Source organism: Oncorhynchus mykiss, chromosome 23 (assembly GCF_057628025.1).
Source record: "Oncorhynchus mykiss isolate SJ-2025 chromosome 23, ASM5762802v1, whole genome shotgun sequence".
Lineage (NCBI taxonomy): Eukaryota > Metazoa > Chordata > Actinopteri > Salmoniformes > Salmonidae > Oncorhynchus > Oncorhynchus mykiss.
The window spans coordinates 15,140,066-15,159,159 of record NC_143044.1 but is presented as its reverse complement, the minus strand read 5'-3'; the positions used below and the strand labels follow the sequence as shown (position 1 = coordinate 15,159,159).

The window sequence follows — 19,094 nt, the reverse complement described above, 5'->3', positions numbered from 1 at the left end:
TTTGTTTGATAAAATTCATATTTATTTCAAAAAATCTGAGTTTACATTGGCGCGTTAGATTCAGTAGTTCCAAAAACATCAAGTGATTTTGCATAGCCACATCGTTTCTACAGAAATACTCATCATAAATGTAGATGATAAAACAAGTTATACACATGGAATTATAGATATACCTCTCCTTAATGCAACCGCTGTGTCAGATTTCAAAAAGAGTTTACGGAAAAAGAAACCCATGCAATAATCTGAGACGGCGCTCAAAACAGTAGCCAAATTAGCCTCCATGTTGGAGTCAACAGAAACCAGAAAATACATGATAAATCTTTCCTTACCTTTGATGAACTTCATCAGAATGCAGTCCTAGAAATCCCAGGTCCACAATAAATGCTTGATTTGTTCAAAAATGTCCGTTATTTATGTCCAATTAGCTACTTTGGTTAGCGCGTTTGGTAAACAATTCCTGTGTCAATCGACCCCCTTTCACATTAGAGTCATCAGACAAGGTTCTATTGACTGCTGACATCTAGTGGAAGGCGTAGGAAGTGAAAATTCATCCACATCTCGCTGTAATTTCAATAAGACCTTGGTTGAAAATCTGCCACCTCCAGAAAAAAACAAACAGGAAGTGGAATTTCTCAGGTTTTTGCCTGCTATATGAGTTCTGTTATACTCACAGACATAATTCAAACAGTTTTAGAAACATCAGAGTGTTTTATATCCAATAATAATAATAATAATAATAATAATATGCAAATATTAGCAACTATGACTGAGGAGCAGGGTGTTTGATATGGGCACCTTTCATCCAAGCTACTCAATACTGCCCCTGCAGCCATAAGAAGTTAACCCCTTTGAAACCCTATTTCCTAAAAGTTTGAGGAGCTAACACAAAAGCATGCTTATTATGTTCATTTTCAAAATTGGCCCCATGACCTGTTGTCATCTTTGGAAATTACCATTTGCCAATCTGACTGAGTGTCCAGCACAGCTAAGATAATGAGTAGGTCAACTCTAAGATTCTATTCTGTAAAAGTAATACAAGAATCACTCACTTTATTAGCATAATAGTTGTGCATGAAGTTGCTGAAAATATGCAGAATTATGGCAATACATTGGCCAGAGAATATAGTATATGAAATCCTTCATACTGTGCAATGACTACTTGGATTGAATCCAACATTGGGGCTCTATTAGATGTGGAAGCCATCCTCACCATGCCAACTCTTTCATTCTAGTCCTGAGGAACAGTTAATCAATAGGATGAGGTTGGACTTGACTGATGCCTTAGAGCGTCTCTATATTGAGCTGTCCTCCCCATCTCTTTGCTTGAGCTGGGACATGTTCCTGTTACATGGAGGGGTCAGCAGCACAGAGACGTCTTTCATTTGCAGCCATTAGCAATGCAGTGTGCACTAGATGTCTCAATCTGTTTTGGTTATGCTGCATCAGACAGGAAGACCGCCTAATGCAGATGGATGGGTGATTGGGAATTTCAATCATGATTATAGGCCTATGTGTGTAGACCAGCATTTCCCAAACTCGGTCCTCACATTTTGCCTTCTTCCCTAACACTACACAGCTAATTCAAATTAGCAAAGCTTGCTGATTAGTTGATAATTTGAATCAGATGTGTAGTGCTAGGGAAAAAACGCAATTGAATAAATATGGGTTTTGACACTCTTATGTAGGTGTCATAATGTGTTATGACGCTGGGTGTCAAGTGTTACCGAAAACAAACATAAGATCCCTGTTGCATAAAGAAGTATTGTATTGGCATCCCAAGTGGCGCAGCGGTCTAAGGCAATTCCCGGGTTAGGGGATGGTTTGGCCAGGGGGGCTTTACTTGGCTCATCGTGCTCTAGTGACTTCTTGTGGCGGTCCGGTCGCCTGCAGGCTGACCTCGGTCGTCAGTTGAACAATGTTTCCTCCGGCACATTTGTGCGACTGGGCGGGTGTTAAAACTTCTTATGGCTAGGGGGACCCCTCGACAACATTCAGCTGAAATGGCAGAGCGCGAAATTCAAAAATATTTTTTTGAAATATGTAACTTTCATACATTCACAAGTGCAAAACACCAAATTAAAGCTTAACTTCTTGTTAATCTACTCATTGTGTCCGATTTCAAAAATACTTTACAGTGAAAGCACACAATATGATTATGTAAGGTCAGAGCCAAGTCACAAAAACACACACAGCCATTTTCCAGCCAAAGAGAGGAGTCACAAAAAGCAGAAATAGAGATAAAATGAATCACTAACCTTTGATGATCTTCATCAGATGTCACTCATAGGACTTCATGTTACACAATACATGTATATTTATATCCAAAAATCTCAGTTTACATTGACGCTTTATGGTCAGTAATGTTGTGCCTCGAAAACATCCGGCAAATTTTCAGAGAGCCACATCAATTTACAGAAATACTCATAATAAACATTGATAAAAGATACAACTATAATGCACAGAATTATAGATATACTTCTCATTAATGCAGCCGCTGTCATATTTCAAAAAAGCTTTACGGAAAAAGCAAACCATGTAATAATCTGAGTACGGCTCTCAGACACAAAAACAAGCCATGCATATACCCGCCATGTTGTGGAGTCAGTAAAAGTCAGAAATAGCGTTATAAATATCCACTTACCTTCGATGATCTTCATCAGAATGCACTCCCAGGAATCCCAGATCCACAATAAATGTTTGTTTTGTTCGATAAAGTCCATCATTTATGTCCAAATACCTCCTTTTGTTAGCGTGTTTGGTAAACAAATCCAAACTCACGCGGCGCGGGCAGGTCCAGGCGAAAGTTCAGACGAAAAGTTCAAAAAGTCATATTACAGTTCGTAGAAAAAGGTCAAACGATGTATAGAATCAATCTTTAGGATGTTTTTAACATAAATCTTCAATAATGTTCCAACCGGAGAATTCCATTGTCTTTAGAATTGCAATGGAACGCAGGCCACTCTCACATGTGCACGCGTGATCAGCTCATGCCACTCTGGCAAACCCCTGACTCCATCAGCTCTCATTCCCCCCTCCTTCACAGTAGAAGCCTCAAACAACGTTCTAAAGACTGTTTACATCTAGTGGAAGCCTTAGGAAGTGCAATATGACCTCATAGACACTGTATATTCGATAGGCGATGAGTTGAAAAACTACAAACCTCAGGTTTTTGCCTGCCATATGAGTTATGTTATACTCACAGACATCATTCAAACAGTTTTAGAAACTTCAGAGTGTGTTCTATCCAATACTACTAATAATGTGCTCATATTAGCTTCTGGGCCAGAGTAGAAGGACGTTTACTCTGGGCACGCTTTTCATCCAAACGTGAAAATGCTGCCCCCTATCCCAAACAGGTTTTATTGGGCTGTCTCCTTAGGAAAACCATTTTTGGTTGCAGGTAGAAACGTTTTTGGTTCCAGGTAGAACCCTTTTGGGTTCCATGTGGAAAGGGTTCTACATTGAACACAATATTGTTTTACTTTGAACCAAAAACTGTTATTTAAATGGGACAGCTGAATAACCCCTTTAGGTTCTAGATAACACTCTTTTTTTTTTTTTACAAGAGTGCATTGTATTTCACATTATTATTTCAACACCTGTAATTCCATGGCATTAACTAAGGTGAAAGTCCGGAGCAAATGACACAGTGATGGGCAGGATCATTTCCTTGAGTCACAGTTACTGCTGAATATCTGATGCTCTTTGCTCAGTTAACAGTCCATTCTGATAGAAAATGAAAAGATATCAAGGGCATGGTTATTTTTTACTAATGATTTAGACATGCGTTTGTAAGAATGACATTGACAAGATCATTTTTTTTGAACAGGGGTAATAAAGTGTTATGGATATAATTATGATTTATTGATTTACTATTCATTAAGAAATGCCATATAAGTGATCTATCCTAACGCTTACCCATGTTACTTGCGTTTGAAAATGTAATATACTAATAAGGAATTGCAAATTATGAACCCATGTCTTATAATTGGTCTATTAATGACAATACAAATTGTGGACATAGTTAAGGTCCCCAAAGACCGCTCTGAGCAAAAATAAATACGCAGGCTATGTTGATTTGAAAGTGTAGCCAAAATGTCTTGACAAAAATTAAGCAGCCTATATGCATCAATTGGTCCAATGGAGTGCATCATTAACAATGCATCAGTATGTTTTAAGGGCTGTTCCTTATTAAAATATGACTAAAATAATTTCTAATTTTCTATGTTATCCAGAGACTAAATTACCCTTAACAGTAAGTCACCTCAAATGGAAATGTAATCATGGTAAATATGTTCCAATCATTATTTTTCTATCGTGGTTGAGATCATGTGGAAGAAAGCACATGGGAAATATAGCCCCTCTCTTTTCTCTCCTATCATGACTGAATCTAACCGCCAGCTCCTCCTCAGTGCATCGTTTGCATCACTACTTGTTTGAGCACTTCTTCGCGCACCGTATCAACCTACGGTCCCGAAACGATTCAACAGATAATAATCAAACCCTAAAAACTATTCTATTATCTACAAGACACAATTCAAAGCGGACTAACTTTAACCAAGGATGGAGGCAACCGTACCCGGCTGCTGCTCTTATTGTTACATTGCTATGTGGATGTGGCTCTTTACCCTAACTTCCACCCTGGACTTGATCAAAACGGAGATAAGGTGCATTCCATCATGCCAACTCCCCGTTATCAAGCCGGCTCCCCGTGAACTCTCTGAAGTGGTATTTGACCCGTTTGGAAAAGTACCAGAGGGTGAAATTGTGGGGTTAGCAGAGAAGTCACCACGTTGTCACCCCTTTAATGGCAGATGTAAAGAAGTCAAAGTTGCGGAATATTTAGCGCGCGTCTCCGGTGATGGGGAGGTCATTTCAGTGCGTAAATCCGAGCAGCACTTTGCAAATAAATCAGACAGCCGTGGATTTGAAAAACGTCAGAGCAGGGAGAAACTTTCCAGTTCTGAGGAGCTTTATCAGCATCAAAGTGGCTCGGGCATATATATTCCATCTGCCACCCTCAATAAAGTATCCGTCAATAACACTAGACATAATAAGATTAATTGTTTTGGAAGAGAAAATAGACTTAAACGACGTGAATTGTCAAAAAACAAGGTTGGAGCAAGTTTTAGGAGCCGTGGAAGGAGACGAAAGCGTAGCTTCCAGACGGCGGAGAGCAGAGCAACTTGGTCCGGATTCCGATGGAACAGTGAAGATGCCTCAACCCCGGGGCAACATGATGAGTTGAAACTCATTAGTTCTACGTTCGCACTCACCGGGGATTCAGCTCATAACCAAGCCATGGTGCATTCCTCCGGACAAAATAGCAGTGTAAGTCAAACTTGGCAATGATGATTGCACCCTTGCATTAGCCTATAGCACATTGCATAATCGTTTTGAATGTATAACAATTAGCCTATATGTTCTGTATTTTAAAATTACAATTTAGGTGGTGGACTTGGTCTTCTGAAGGGTCAATAATATGTAGTTAAGTTGTATTGTGTACGCATCTAGTTAAAATCCTGGAGCTTGGTTTAAATTGTGAGGCATTGGAAGACCATGGGCACTGATAATGCCCTGGCAGTACAGACCAGTGCAGCAGGCCATTTAATGAGAGGATGCTGAAGAGCTGGATTGTGGAAATTGGAAACACACAAAAACACAGGACTGCCCTGTTCAATTAAAACCACATGCTTTCAATGGATTTCAAGTCCACAGACTCAAATTGCCTAAAAACATGTTGATTTTGTGGCCAATATTTTGTTTGTTTACAAAAAGAGATTGCAGTTTTGTAACTGCAGTAAAAGTGCAGTAACTGCAGCGTGAGTGAAGGAGGCTTTGTTGTGAAATAGGAAGCCGATTCTAGATTTGCTTTCGGATTGGAGATGTTTGATGTGAGTCCGGAAGGAGAGTTTACAGTTTCACCAGACACCTAGGTATTTGTAGTTTTCCACATAATTCTAGATCAGAACCGTCCAGAGTAGTTATCCTGGTCGGGTGGGCTGGTGGGGGCAGCGAACGGTTGAAAAGCATGCATTTGGTTTTACTAGCATTTAAGAACAGTTGGAGGCCAAAGAAGGAGTGTTTGATGGCATTGAAGCTTGTCTGGAGGTTAGTTAACACAGTGTCCAAAGAAGGGCCAAATGTATACAGAATGGTGTCTTCTGCGTAGAGGTGGATCTACGCAGAAGGGAATCACCAGCAGCAAGAGCGACATCATTGATCTATACAGAGAAAAGAGTCCGCCCGAGAATTGAACCCTGTGGTACCCCCATAGAGACTGCCAGAGGTCCAGATTGCATTAGGGAGAAGGTACTGTGGGATTCGAAATGGTCAGTGATCTGTTTATTAAATTGGTTTTCGAAGACTTTAGAAAGGCAGGGCAGGATGGATATAGGTCTATAACAGTTTGGATCTAGAGTTTTTCCCCCTTTGAAGAGGGGGATGACCGCTGCAGCTTTCCAATCTTTAGGGATCTCGGACGATACGAAAGAGAGGTTGAACAGCCTGGTAATAGGGGTTGCAACAATGGCGGCGGATAGTTTTAGAAAGAGAGAGTCCATATTGTCTAGCCCAGCTGATTTGTACGGGTCCAGGTTTTGCAGCTCTTTCAGAACATCTGCTATCTGGATTTGGGTGAAGGAGAAGCTGGTGAGGTTCGGGCGAGTAGCTGCGGGGGGTGCGGAGCTGTTGGCCGGGGTTGAGGTAGCCAGGAGGAAAGCATGGCTAGCCGTAGAGAAATGCTTATTGAAATTTTCGATTATCATGGATTTATCGGTGGTGACTGTGTTACTAAGTCTCAGTGCAGTGGGCAGCTGGGAGGAGGTGCTCTTGTTCTCCATGGACTTTACAGTGTCCCAAAACTTTTGGGAGTTAGAGCTACAGGATGCAAATTCCTGTTTGAAAAAGCTAGCCTTTGCTTTCCTGGCTGACTGCGTGTATTGGTTCCTGAATTCCTTGAACAGTTGCATATTGCGGGGACTATTCGATGCTAATGTAGTCCGCCACAGGATGTTTTTGTGCTGGTCAAGGGCAGTCAGGTCTGAAGTGAACCAAGGGCTATATCTGTTATTAGTTCTACATTTCTTTGAAAGGGGCATGCTTATTTAAGATGGTGAGGAAATTACTTTTAAAGAATGACCAGGTATCCTCGACTGACGGGATGAGGTCAATATCCATCCAGGATACCCGGGCCAGGTCGATTAGAAAGGCCTGCTCACAGAAGTGTTTTAGTGAGCGTTTGACAGTGACCCATAGCGGATGCAAGCAATGAGGCAGTGATCGCTGAGATCCTGATTGAAAACAGCAGAGGTGTATTTAGAGGGCAAGTTGGTCAGGATAATATCTATGAGGGTGCCCATATTTACGGATTTAGGGTTGTACCTGGTGGTTTCCTTAATCATTTGTGTGAGATTGAGGGAATCTAGCTTAAATTGTAGGACTGCCAGGGTGTTAAGCATATCCCAGTTTAGGTCACCTAACAGAACGAACTCTGAAGATAGATGGGGGGGGGGGCAATTCATTCACATATGGTGTCCAGGGCACAGCTGGGAGCTGAGGGGGGTCTATAACAGGCGGCAACAGTGAGAGACTTATTTCTGGAGAGATTCATTTTTTTTTATTAGAAGCTCGAACTGTTTGGGCATAGACCTGGAAAGTATGACATAACTTTGCAAGCTATCTCTGCAGTAGATTGCAACTCCTCCCCCTTTGGCAGTTCCATCTTGACGGAAAATGTTGTAGTTGGGTATCTCAGAAATCCCAGAATTTTTGATGGCCTTCCTAATTTAGGATTTAGACATGGCAAGGACATCAGGGTTGGTGGAGTGTGCTAAAGCAGTGAGGAAAACAAACTTAGCGAGCAGGCTTCTGATGTTAACATGTGTGAAACCAAGTTTTTTTTTAATTAGAGAAGTCAACAAATGAGAGTGTCTGGGGACATATAGAGTGGGACTAGGGGCTCCGCAGTAAACTAAAACAATGATAACTATCTTAAACAACGGTATACAAGGCATATTGACATTTGAGAGAAACATAACGCGAGGCATAAAGCAATCACAGGTGTTGATTGGGAGAGCTAGCTAAGACAACAACAGCTAATCAGCTAAGACAACAACAACAGGTAAAATGGCGATGAATGGGCAGAGAGGGTTGGTTAACTACACACTGGGCCTGAGTTCGGGGCTAGGGCTGACAGATAACAAAAGTAAACAAAGTGGAGTACCGTGATAAATGAACAGTCCAGCAGGCATCAGCTATGTAGTCAAGTGATCGTAAGGTCCAATGAACAGCAATAGCTGGAACAGGGAAGCCGTGGGGTAGTCGTTGCTACTCTAGCAAGCGGGAGACATGCCTTTTAAAGTTAACAGGCCGGGGCTAGTAGAAGCGTCTGCTCCGAGGTCGGATGGAATTACGTCTGCGGACCAGTCGTGGTGGTCTGGCAGGTCGTCGTGTCGACAAAGAGACCGGGCCAGATGGCGAAAGAGGTATTGTAGTTGTAGTAATTTTGTTTGATAGCCGGGAGATCAGCCTGGTTCAGGGCTAGCTTCGGGGCTGGATCACCTTGCGGTAGTTAGCTAGCTGTGATTATCAGGAGTAATGGTCCAGGGTTTACGGCAGGAATCCGGCGTTGTATTGGAGAAAAACAGTCCGAGGCTGGTAGGTATTATCCAGGCTAAAAAACAGCTGGTGCCTGTGCAGAGGCTAACAATGACTAAATAGCTAGTAGCTAATGGCTGGTTAGCTTCTGATGGCTAGCTCCTGATAGAGGTTTTGTCTATAAGGTCTAAAAAAAAAAATAGCGGATCCGTGTCACATTGAGTGAGGCAGGTTACCAGAAGGTATATTTAATTTAGAAATCAAAAAGAGATCGAAAAATAAATTGAAATATATACAAAAAAAGATGAAAAATACAAAAAGTAAACGAGAGGACGACAAATCATATCTGCACTGCTACACCATCTTGGGGGGTTACACTGCAAATAATAAAACTGTGTTCTTTTGGACACAGTATTTGCAGCATACTCCAGTTATACTGCAATCTAACTGCAGTTATAATGCAATCTTTTTTCGTAAGGGTGGATTTTGAGGTGAGCTTGGGGTTATTGTCTTGCTGGAAGAGCCACTTGTGACTAAGTTTTAGCCTCCTGGCCGAGACAACCAGGTTTTTGGTTCAAATATCCTGGTACTTGGTAAAGTTCATAATGCCTTTAAGTACACCAGGACCAGTGGAAGGAAAATTGCCCCGTAGCTTCAAAGATCCACCACCATATTTTACAGTAAGTATGGGGTTATTTTCCCTTGCCCTCGGATCAACCTCAATTCATCGGGGCATGGAATCTACAAGGTGTCAAAGCGTTCTACAGGGAGGCAGGCCCATGTTGACTCCAGTTCTTCCCACAGTTTTGTCAAGTTGATTGGATGTCCTTTGGGTGGTGGACCATTCTTGATACACACAGGAAACTGTTGAGCGTGAAAAAAAACAGCAGTGTTGCAGTTCTTGACACAAACCGGTGCGCTTAGCACCTACTATCATACCCTGTTCAAAGGCACGGAAATATTTTGTCTTGCACGTTCCCCCTCTGAATGGCAAACAATCCACATTCCATGTCTCAATTGTCTCAAGGCTTAAAAATCATTTTTTAACCTGTGTCTTCCCCTTCATCTATACCGATTGAAGTAGATTTTAGAAGTGACATCAATAAGGGATCATTGCTTTCACCTGGATTCACCTGGATTTCACCTGGATTCACTATGTCATGGAAAAAGCAGATGTTCTTAATGTTTTGTATATTCAGTGAATAGCGTAATTTACTACACATCTCATTTATATAATTTATGTATAACATAATTCTCACATACTTTATTGTTCCCATATGTGTATCTTTTTCAGTTTCATTCAGCATTGGATTTAGTATTTATTATTCATTAGGATCCCCAATTAGATCCTGCCGAGGCAGCGTCTACTCTTCCTGGGGTCCAAACAGAAAACAACATAACAAATAAAATACATAATATGCATGAATATACATACATAGCACTAGATTTGCATTACAATTTAGTCACTCCCATCCAGAGCGACCCACAGCTAGTGCTTAAGATCGCCAGGTGAGACAACCACATATCACAGTTGTATCCCAACCACGTGTCACATACAGTGCATTCGGAAAGTATTCATACTCCTTGGCTTTTTCCACATTTTGTTACTTTACAGCCTTATTCTAAAATGGATCAAATATTTTTTTTACAAAATTAATTTACAAAATTCTTTGCTCTTCTGCTTGCCTGAAGGAAGAACGTGTCACGTCATTTATAAACTTTTCAAGCACACAAAGAATATGAGATTTGGCTTCGACTTAGGTGTTTGTTAGTGGGGAGAGAGTACTTGTCCCCCTAGATGTTGCAATTTTTGGGACTTGGTATCCGTTTTTGTGTTTGCTAAAAGCTAACTACTTTCTGCTCTGCTTGTGAAGCTAATGTTGCCTTGCTTGAGTAAGATAGTCAGTTGTAAGAGTAAGTTCAAAAAGGCTAAGCAAACGAGTTTGAACATCTGAATGTGCCCTACGGCATGTGATTTCACAATGAAAATTAAAGATACTGTCATGTTTGCCTGGGGTAGAAACACACTCAGGAGGTTTTGGCTCGGACCCGTTCGTGTGACCATTGTCTCCGGCTGGGCTCAACTTCCATTGGGTGGACTTTGTGAGAAAGATTTCAGCTGCTGGCGAGGGGTTTTCCGGTGAAGTGACCTCAGGAAGGGTTGTCTGAGGCCGAAAGAGAGGAACAGTGGTGGTCGGAGTTGATAGGGGTGTAATCCCAGCCGAGTGAGGCTCATTCTAGGTTCTATGGTAGTGTTCGGAGTCTGAATTCAGGGGATGCTATACTATCCCTGGTTGGCTCTGGAGGGTTCCTCCAGGTTTGGTGGAAGGAATTGGCCTCCTGTCCCTGCAGTGGTGAAGCGTCACTTAACCCCGTTTAAAGATTTTGCAGATGAGCTAAAGGCATCCTTGGATTTCCCTCATTCAGCCAGGCTGGTTCTACCATGTTATGGCGAGTTCATGAATGTAGAGGGTATGGAGGAGATGGGGCTTATTTGCATAAAACTGGCGAGTTACTTAGTTCCAGAGGCTAACAACGGGGCTAATCCTAGCATTTTGCTTCCGAATAAACAGTGTTGGGTCTCAGCGGTATCAGCTTGACAAAGTGTACCAGGCTAAGGGAGTGGTTCCTAAGAGGTACAGGTGGATTTATTTAGATGAGCCAGTTTTGCCAACAAGGTAGTTTGTCTTGGCTATGGAGACCTTACAGGTATGTTTCAAAAAAACAAACAGGATGCAGCTCTACGGGGATCTTTACCTACGAAAGCTCTACAATTCTTTACCTTTGTGAGGGCAGCTCAGCAGTTCTAGAGGTGTGAAGGAAATGGTCCAGACCAGAGATGGGTTGTCCTGGGCTAGGGGGCGGCTTCAAGGTCAGTTTTTGACCATCTTGGTGCTTCTGGGCAGTGGCAGACATCTTGTCACAGATGCCATGCTGGGTCGTGGCAGAAAGAGCAGACCTTGCAACCCTAGCAGAAGGCCCTGCTCCCTATTAATTTACTGTGGCAACAGTGCTCCTAAATGGCTTGATCAATGGGGGTAAGTTACTGTTGCTGAAGTCCCCAAACCCGGTGTGGGCCGGGTATCAGAATGGTGGTACCAAGGTTCCTCTGTGTTCAGGGGTATTGAAAGTGTGGTATTGTCCAGGTTTGAGCATAATAAACATAATTCCTTCCTCACATTCAGACACAATTGTCAAGAGTGGTGGATATGAAAACAAGCATGCCCCAAAGAAATGTTTAGCACAGTCCTCAAGGTGGTTCACTGTCCCTTCAGGAGATAATGGTCATTCACCATGGGTGATGAGGATGGTGACAAGAGGGTACAGTCTGCAGTTCGCTCTGCATCCTCCTCCTTGGCAAATCAAATCAAATATCAGTAACATCTCACAAGTAGTCTAACAATTCCCCAACAACTACCTAATACACACAAATCTAAAGGGGTGCATGAGAATATGTACATGTAAGTATATGGATGAGCGATGGCCGAGCGGCATAGGCAAGGTGCCATAGATGGTATAAAATACAGTATATACATGTGATATGAGTAATGTAAGATATGTAAACATTATTCAACTGGCATTATTTAGAGTGCATTGTATAAAGTGATTAGTGATCCATTTATTAACTTCTCTGGGATATGCTAGCGTCCCACCTCAACAACAGCCGGTGAAATTGCAGGGCGCCAATTTCAAAACAACAGAAATCTCATAATTAAAATTTCTCAAACAAACAAGTATTATACACTATTTTAAAGATAAACTTCTCGTTAATCAAGCCACAGTGTCTGATTTCAAAAAGGCTTTACAACGAAAGCATACCTTGCGATTATGTTAGGTCAGCACCAATTCACAGAAAAACATACAGTGGGGAGAACAAGTTTTTGATACACTGCCGATTTTGCAGGTTTTCCTACTTACAAAGCATGTAGAGGTCTGTAATTTTTATCATAGGTACACTTCAACTGTGAGAGACGAAATCTAAAACAAAAATCCAGAAAATCACATTGTATGATTTTTAAGTAATTCATTTGCATTTTATTGCATGACATAAGAATTTGATACATCAGAAAAGCAGAACTTAATTTTTGGTACAGAAACCTTTGTTTGCAACTACAGAGATCATACGTTTCCTGTAGTTCTTGACCAGGTTTGAACACACTGCAGCAGGGATTTTGGCCCACTTCTCCATACAGACCTTCTCCAGATCCTTCAGGTTTCGGGGCTGTCGCTGGGCAATACGGACTTTAAGCTCCCTCAAAAGATGTTCTATTGGGTTCAGGTCTGGAGACTGGCTAGGCCACTCCAGGACCTTGAGATGCTTCTTACGGAGCCACTCCTTAGTTGCCCTGGCTGTGTGTTTCGCGTCATTGTCATGCTGGAAGACCCAGTCACGACCCATCTTCAATGCTCTTACTGAGGGAAGGAGGTTGTTGGCCAAGATCTCACGATACATGGCCCCATCCATCCTCCCCTCAATATGGTGCAGTCGTCCTGTCCCCTTTGCAGAAAAGCATCCCCAAAGAATTATGTTTCCACCTCAGGATGGTGTTCTTGGGGTTGTACTCGTCCTTGTTCTTCCTCCAAACACGGCAAGTGGAGTTTAGACCAAAAAGCTCTATTTTTGTCTCATCAGACCACATGACCTTCTCCCATTCCTCCTCTGGATCATCCAGATGGTCATTGGCAAACTTCAGACGTGCGCTGGCTTGAGCAGGGGGACCCATTTTCCAAAGAAGGAGAGGTTTCACAAAACTCAGAAATATCGTTAAAATTAATCACTAACCTTTGATGATCTTCACTGGATGTCACTCCCAGGACTCCATGTTAGACAATAAATGTGTGTTTTGTTCGATAAAGTTCATCTTTATGTCCAAAAACCTCATTTGAAATTGGTGTGTTATGTTCAGAGATGCATTGTCTCAAACAAACATCCGGTGAAAGTGCAGAGAGCCACATCAAATTACAGAAATACTCACCATAAACATTGATAAAAGATACAAGTGTTAAACACACAATTAAAGATAAACTTCTCCTTAATGCAACCGCTGTGTCAGATGTCAAAAAGGCTTTACGGTGAAAGCACACCATGTGATTATGTTTGGTCAGCGCCAAGTCACAGAAAAACATACAGCCATTTTCCAAAGAAGGAGAGGTGTCACAAAACTCAGAAATAGCGTTATAAATAGCGTTATAAATATTCACTTAACTTTGATGATCTTCATCGGAATGCACTCCCAGGAATCCCAGTTCCACAATAAATGTTTGTTTTTTTCGATAAAGTCCATCATTTATGTCCAAATACCTCCTTTTTGTTTGCGCGTTTAGCCCAGTAATCCAAATGCTCAATGCCCGATCACTTAGTTAAGACGAAAAGTAAAAAACATGATATTACAGTTGGTAGAAACATGTCAAACGATGTATAGAATCAATCTTTAGGATGTTTTTATCATAAATCTTCAATAATGTTTCAACCGGACAATTCCTTTGTCTTTAGAAATGAAAAGGAACACGGCCACGCGCCTGACTGAGCTCATGGCATTCTGCCAGACCCCTGACTCAAACAGCTCATATTTGCTCCCCCTTCACAGTAGAAGCCTGAAACAAGGTTCTAAAGACTGTTGACATCTAGTGGAAGCCTAATGAAGTGCAATATAAACCCATAGACACTGTATATTGGATAGGCAATGACTTGAAAAACTACAAACCTCAGATTTCCCACTTGCTGGTTGGATTTTTTCTCAGGTATTTGCCTGCCATATGAGTTCTGTTATACTCATATACATCATTCAAACAGTTTTAGAAACTTCTGGGCCTGAGTAGCAGGCAGTTTACTCTGGGCACCTTATTCATCCAAGCTACTCAATACTGTCCCCCAGTCCCAAAGAAGTTTTAAAGTGGCCAGTGATTGGGTCTAAATGTAGGCAGCAGCCTCTCTGAGTTAGGGATTGCTGTTTAGTAGTGAGAAACATGAGATAGAAGCTGTTTTTCAGTCTCTAGAAGCTGTTTTTCTAGAAGCTGTCTCTCGGTCCCTGCTTTGATGCACCTGTACTGACTCCGCCTTCTGGATGGTAACGGTGTGAACAGGCAGTGGCTCGGGTGGTTGATGTCCTTGATGATCTTTTTGGCATTCCTGTGACATCGGGTGCTGTACGTGTCATGGAGGGCAGGTAGTTTGCCCCCGGTGATGCATTGTGCAGACCGCACCACCCTCTGGAGAGCCTTGCGGTTGAGGGCAGTGCATTTGCTGTACCAGGCGGTGATACAGCCCGACAGGATGCTCTCGATTGTGCATCCTTAACAGTTTGTCAGGGTTTTGGGTGACAAGCCAAATTTCTTCAGCCTCCTGAGGTTGAAGAGGCACTATTGCGCCTTCTTCACCACACTGTCTGTGTGAGTGGACCATTTCAGTTTGTCTGTGATGTGTACGCCGAGGAACTTAAAACTTTCCACCTTCTCCAGTGCTGTCCCTTCGATGTGGATAGGGGGTTCTCCCTCTGCATTTTCCTGAAGTCCACGATTATCTCTTTTGTTTTGTTGACGTTGAGTGAGAGGTTGTTTTCCTGACAGCACACTCCGAGTGTCGTCACCTCCTCCCTGTAGGCTGTCTCGTCGCTGTTGGTAATCAAGCCCACTACTGTTGTGTCGTCTGCAAACTTGATAATTGAGTTGGAGGCGTGCATGGCCACACAGTCGTGGGTGAATAGGGAGTACGGGAGGGGGCTGAGCACGCACCCTTGTGGGGCCCCAGTGTTGAGAATCAGCGAAGTGGAGATGTTTCCTACCTTCAAAACCTGGGGGCGGGCCGTCAGAAAGCCCAGGACCCAATTGCACAGGGCAGGATTGATACCCAGGGCCTCCAGCTTTATGATGAGCTTGGAGGGTACTATGGTGTTGAATGCTGAGCTATAGTCAATGAACACCATTTTGCTTGTTTGATTGCCTTGCGGATGGAAAAGCTACTCTGTTTATATTCAGACATTTTCCCAGACATTTTCCATGGTTAAACGCGGTGGATCGCGCTTTAAGTTTTGCGCGAATGCCACCGTCCAGCCATGGTTTCTGGTTAGGGTAGGTTTTAATAGTCATAGTGGGTACAACGTCTCCAATGCACCTCTTTATAAACGCACTCACGAGTCAGCGAATAGGTCGATGTTGTTCTCTGAGGCTGTCCGCGTGATCAAAACAATCTTGAAGCGTGGCTTCTGATTGGTCGGACCAGCGTCGACTGTTTCTCGTCACTAGTACATCCTGTTTGAGTTTTTGCCTATAAGTCGGAAGGAGCAGGATGGCGTCATGGCCGGATTTGCAGATGCGATAGCGGGTGAGGGCTTTGTATGCATCACGTAAGTTAGAGTAGCAGTGGTCGAATGTGTTGCACGTGGGTGTAGCGCAATCAATATGCTGTAGGAATTTAGATAGTCTTGTTCTCAAATTTGCTTTGTTAAAATCCCCAGCTTCAATAAATTCAACCTCAGGATGTATGGTTTCCAGTTTGCATATGGTTTCGAGTGAAGTTCCTTGATGGCCGTCTTGGTGTCTGCTTGAGGGGGAATGTTCACAGCTGTGACTATAACTGACGATAATTCTCCAGGTAGTTAAAATGGCTGGCACTTGAGTGTAATGAATTCTAGATCCGGTGAGCAGAAGTACTTGAGTTCCTGTATGTTGTTATGATTACACCATGAGTCGTTAATCATAACGCATACACCCACGCCCTTCCTTTTCCCAGAGAAGTGTTTATCTCTGTCGGCGTGATGCATGGAGAAGCGCGGTGGCTGAACCGTTTCCGACAACATATTCCGAGAGAGCCATGTTTCTGAGAAACAGAGAATGTTACAATCTCTGATGTCTCTCTGGAAGTCAACCCTTGCTCAAATGTAATCTACCTTGATGTCAAGCGACTGAACATTGGCTAGTAGTATACTCGGGAGTGGTGTGCAATGTGTAAGTCTACGGAGCCTGGCCAGGTGGCAGCTTTGTCTGCCCCTTCTGCGGCGTCATTGTTTTGGATTGCCTACTGGAATTAGCTCCATTATCCTGGGTGTTGGTCCAAACAGAGGATCCGCTTCGGGAAAGTCATATTCCTGATCGTAATGTTGGTAAGTTGACGTTGCTCTCATATCCAGTAGTTCTTCCCGGCTGTATGTAATAAGACTTAAGATTTCCTGAGGTAACGATGTGGGAAATAATACATAAAAACGGCATAGTTTCCTAAGAACTCGAAGCGAGTCGACCATCTTTGTTGGTGCCATAATGATTGTTGTGGTGTCATTATGTCAATGGTCCCCGAGGTCCTAATGCCTGTCTGCTTCAAAAGCTGGCTATTTGTGTGGTCCCGCCTTAACCCGGAAGCCAGCCGCGCCAATGTGTCAGAGGAAACACTAATGACCAAGGTCAGTTTTGCAGGGGCCCGGCCCACCACAGGGAGTCACTAGAGCGCGATGAGTTAAGTAAAGCCAATCCCTCCCCTAAACCTGGCCCGTTATCTGCTCATATGGAGCTGTGTGCAATTCCTGTCACTCAGGTTAAAGTATCTTGGCAGATATTTCCAGGGGAGATCCTATCTCTACAGAGTGGAGACTGCACCCTTCGTTGCAGAGCTAACGTAGATCTTTGTTCTTCTCAATGAGGGATCTGGGCACTCCGCTGGGAACGGATTCTTTGGTATATTAGTTCCCAGAGATCATCCACCTGTTGGAATCTGTTGTTCTAGGCGCACATGAGTGTAAATAACGATTGTCAGAATGGCCAAACACATTATTTAAATGAGTTTATTATGATCAAGTTTGATCCCGTGGTGAATTATTTTGAAGTTCGCTACAAGAGATATTTAATGAAATAGTGATGTCACACCCTGATTGGTTTCACCTGTGCTTGCCTCCATCCCCTCCAGGTGTCACCCATCTTCCCCATTATCCCCTGGGTATTTAACCTTGAGTTTTCTGTCTGTCTGTGCCAGTTTGTCTTGTATGTTCCAAGTCAACCAGTGTATTTTCCCTGTGCGCCTGCCTTTTCTATTCTCTTTTGCTAGTCCTCCCGGTTTTGACCCTTTTCTGGACTCTGTACCCATCTCCCTGACCATTTTGCCTGCCCTGACCTCGAGCCTTCCTACCACACTGTACCTCCTGGACTCTGAACCGGTTTTGACCTTTTGTCTGTCCACAGCCATTCTCTTGCCTACCCCTTTTGGATTATTAATAAATATCAAAGACTCAAACCATCTGCCTTCAGTGTCGGCATCTGGGTCTCAACTTGTGCCCTTATAAGTGATCCATTCTGACTACTTCATTTGTCGTCACACCAATCACAGTCCCTGTGGCTGAAAAACATCCCCACATCATGATGCTGCCACCACCATGCTTCACTGTAGGGATGGAGCCAGGGTTCCTCCAGACGTGACAATTGGTATTCAGGCCAATTAGTTCAATCTTGGTTTCATCAGACCAGAGAAACTTGATTGTCTTTAGGTGCCTTTTGGCAAACTCCAAGCAGGCTGTCTTTTACTGAGGAGTGGCTTCCATCTGGCTACTCTACCATAAAGGCCTGGTTGATGGAGTGCTGCAGAGATGGTTGTCCTTTTAGAAGGTTCTACCATCTCCACAGAGGAACTCAGGAGCTCTGTCAGAGTGACCATCAGGTTCTTGGTCACCTACCTGACCAAGGCCCAACTCCCCCGATTGCTCAGTTTGGTCGGGCAGCCATCTCTAGGAAGAGTCTTGGTGGTTCCAAACTTCTTTCCATTTAAGAATGATGGAGCCCACTGTGTTCTTGGGGACCTTCAATGCTGCAGAAATGTTTTGGTACACTTCCCCAGATCTGTGCCTAGACAATTCCTTTGACCTCATGGCTTGGTTTTTGCTCTGACATGGGCTGTCAACTGTGGGACCTTATATAGACAGGTGTTTCTCTTTCCAAGTCATGTCCAGTCAATTGAATTTACCACAGGTGGACTCGGAGAAGTTGTAGAAACATCTCAAGGATGATCAATGGAAACAGAATGAGATGTTTGTTTATTTAATCCATTTTAGAATAATGCTATGAGTTAACAAAATGTGGAAAAAGTCAAGGGGTCTGAATACTTTCCAAAGGCACTGTATTTTCACAAATGTACATTATATTGACAGTAGCGAGAGCAACATCAGCACAATGATTTTGATTTAGCCTTTGCATTACATAAATCAGCCCCTCATACTTAACATTAGCTATCATAAATCATAACCATTATTACTCTTTTATGGTTAGCTCCGTCAACTTGCATCAGCACTTATTCTTGCCTTAACTCTTGCAGCATCAATCTACCATTCACATCTTTACAGTAGCAGCACCAGAGTTGGTAATTTACCTTTGCAACCATGACATAGTGACCTGGTACTCATGGCTCTATTGTCCCTCTAACCACTCCGACATCAATGCAAATTCAATCAGAAATTACATCAAAATAGTAGGTGCTTTTAAAACTCACCTCGCTGTGATTGATCAATTTGATGAAAGAAGTT

General features: G+C 42.8%; 1 protein-coding gene across 1 annotated transcript in view; it reads left to right on the top strand.

Annotated features, from left to right (window-relative positions):
- The first annotated feature begins 4,437 nt into the window (after nt 1-4,437).
- The window catches only part of LOC110502477 (VPS10 domain-containing receptor SorCS1-like), a 50,714-nt gene continuing 36,057 nt past the window's right edge, over nt 4,438-19,094 (top strand). The window contains exon 1 of the mRNA XM_090218052.1: nt 4,438-5,331. Within this exon, the coding sequence (XP_090074178.1) occupies nt 4,564-5,331 (768 nt within the window). The 5' untranslated portion in view covers nt 4,438-4,563. The remainder of the gene's footprint in view (nt 5,332-19,094) is intronic.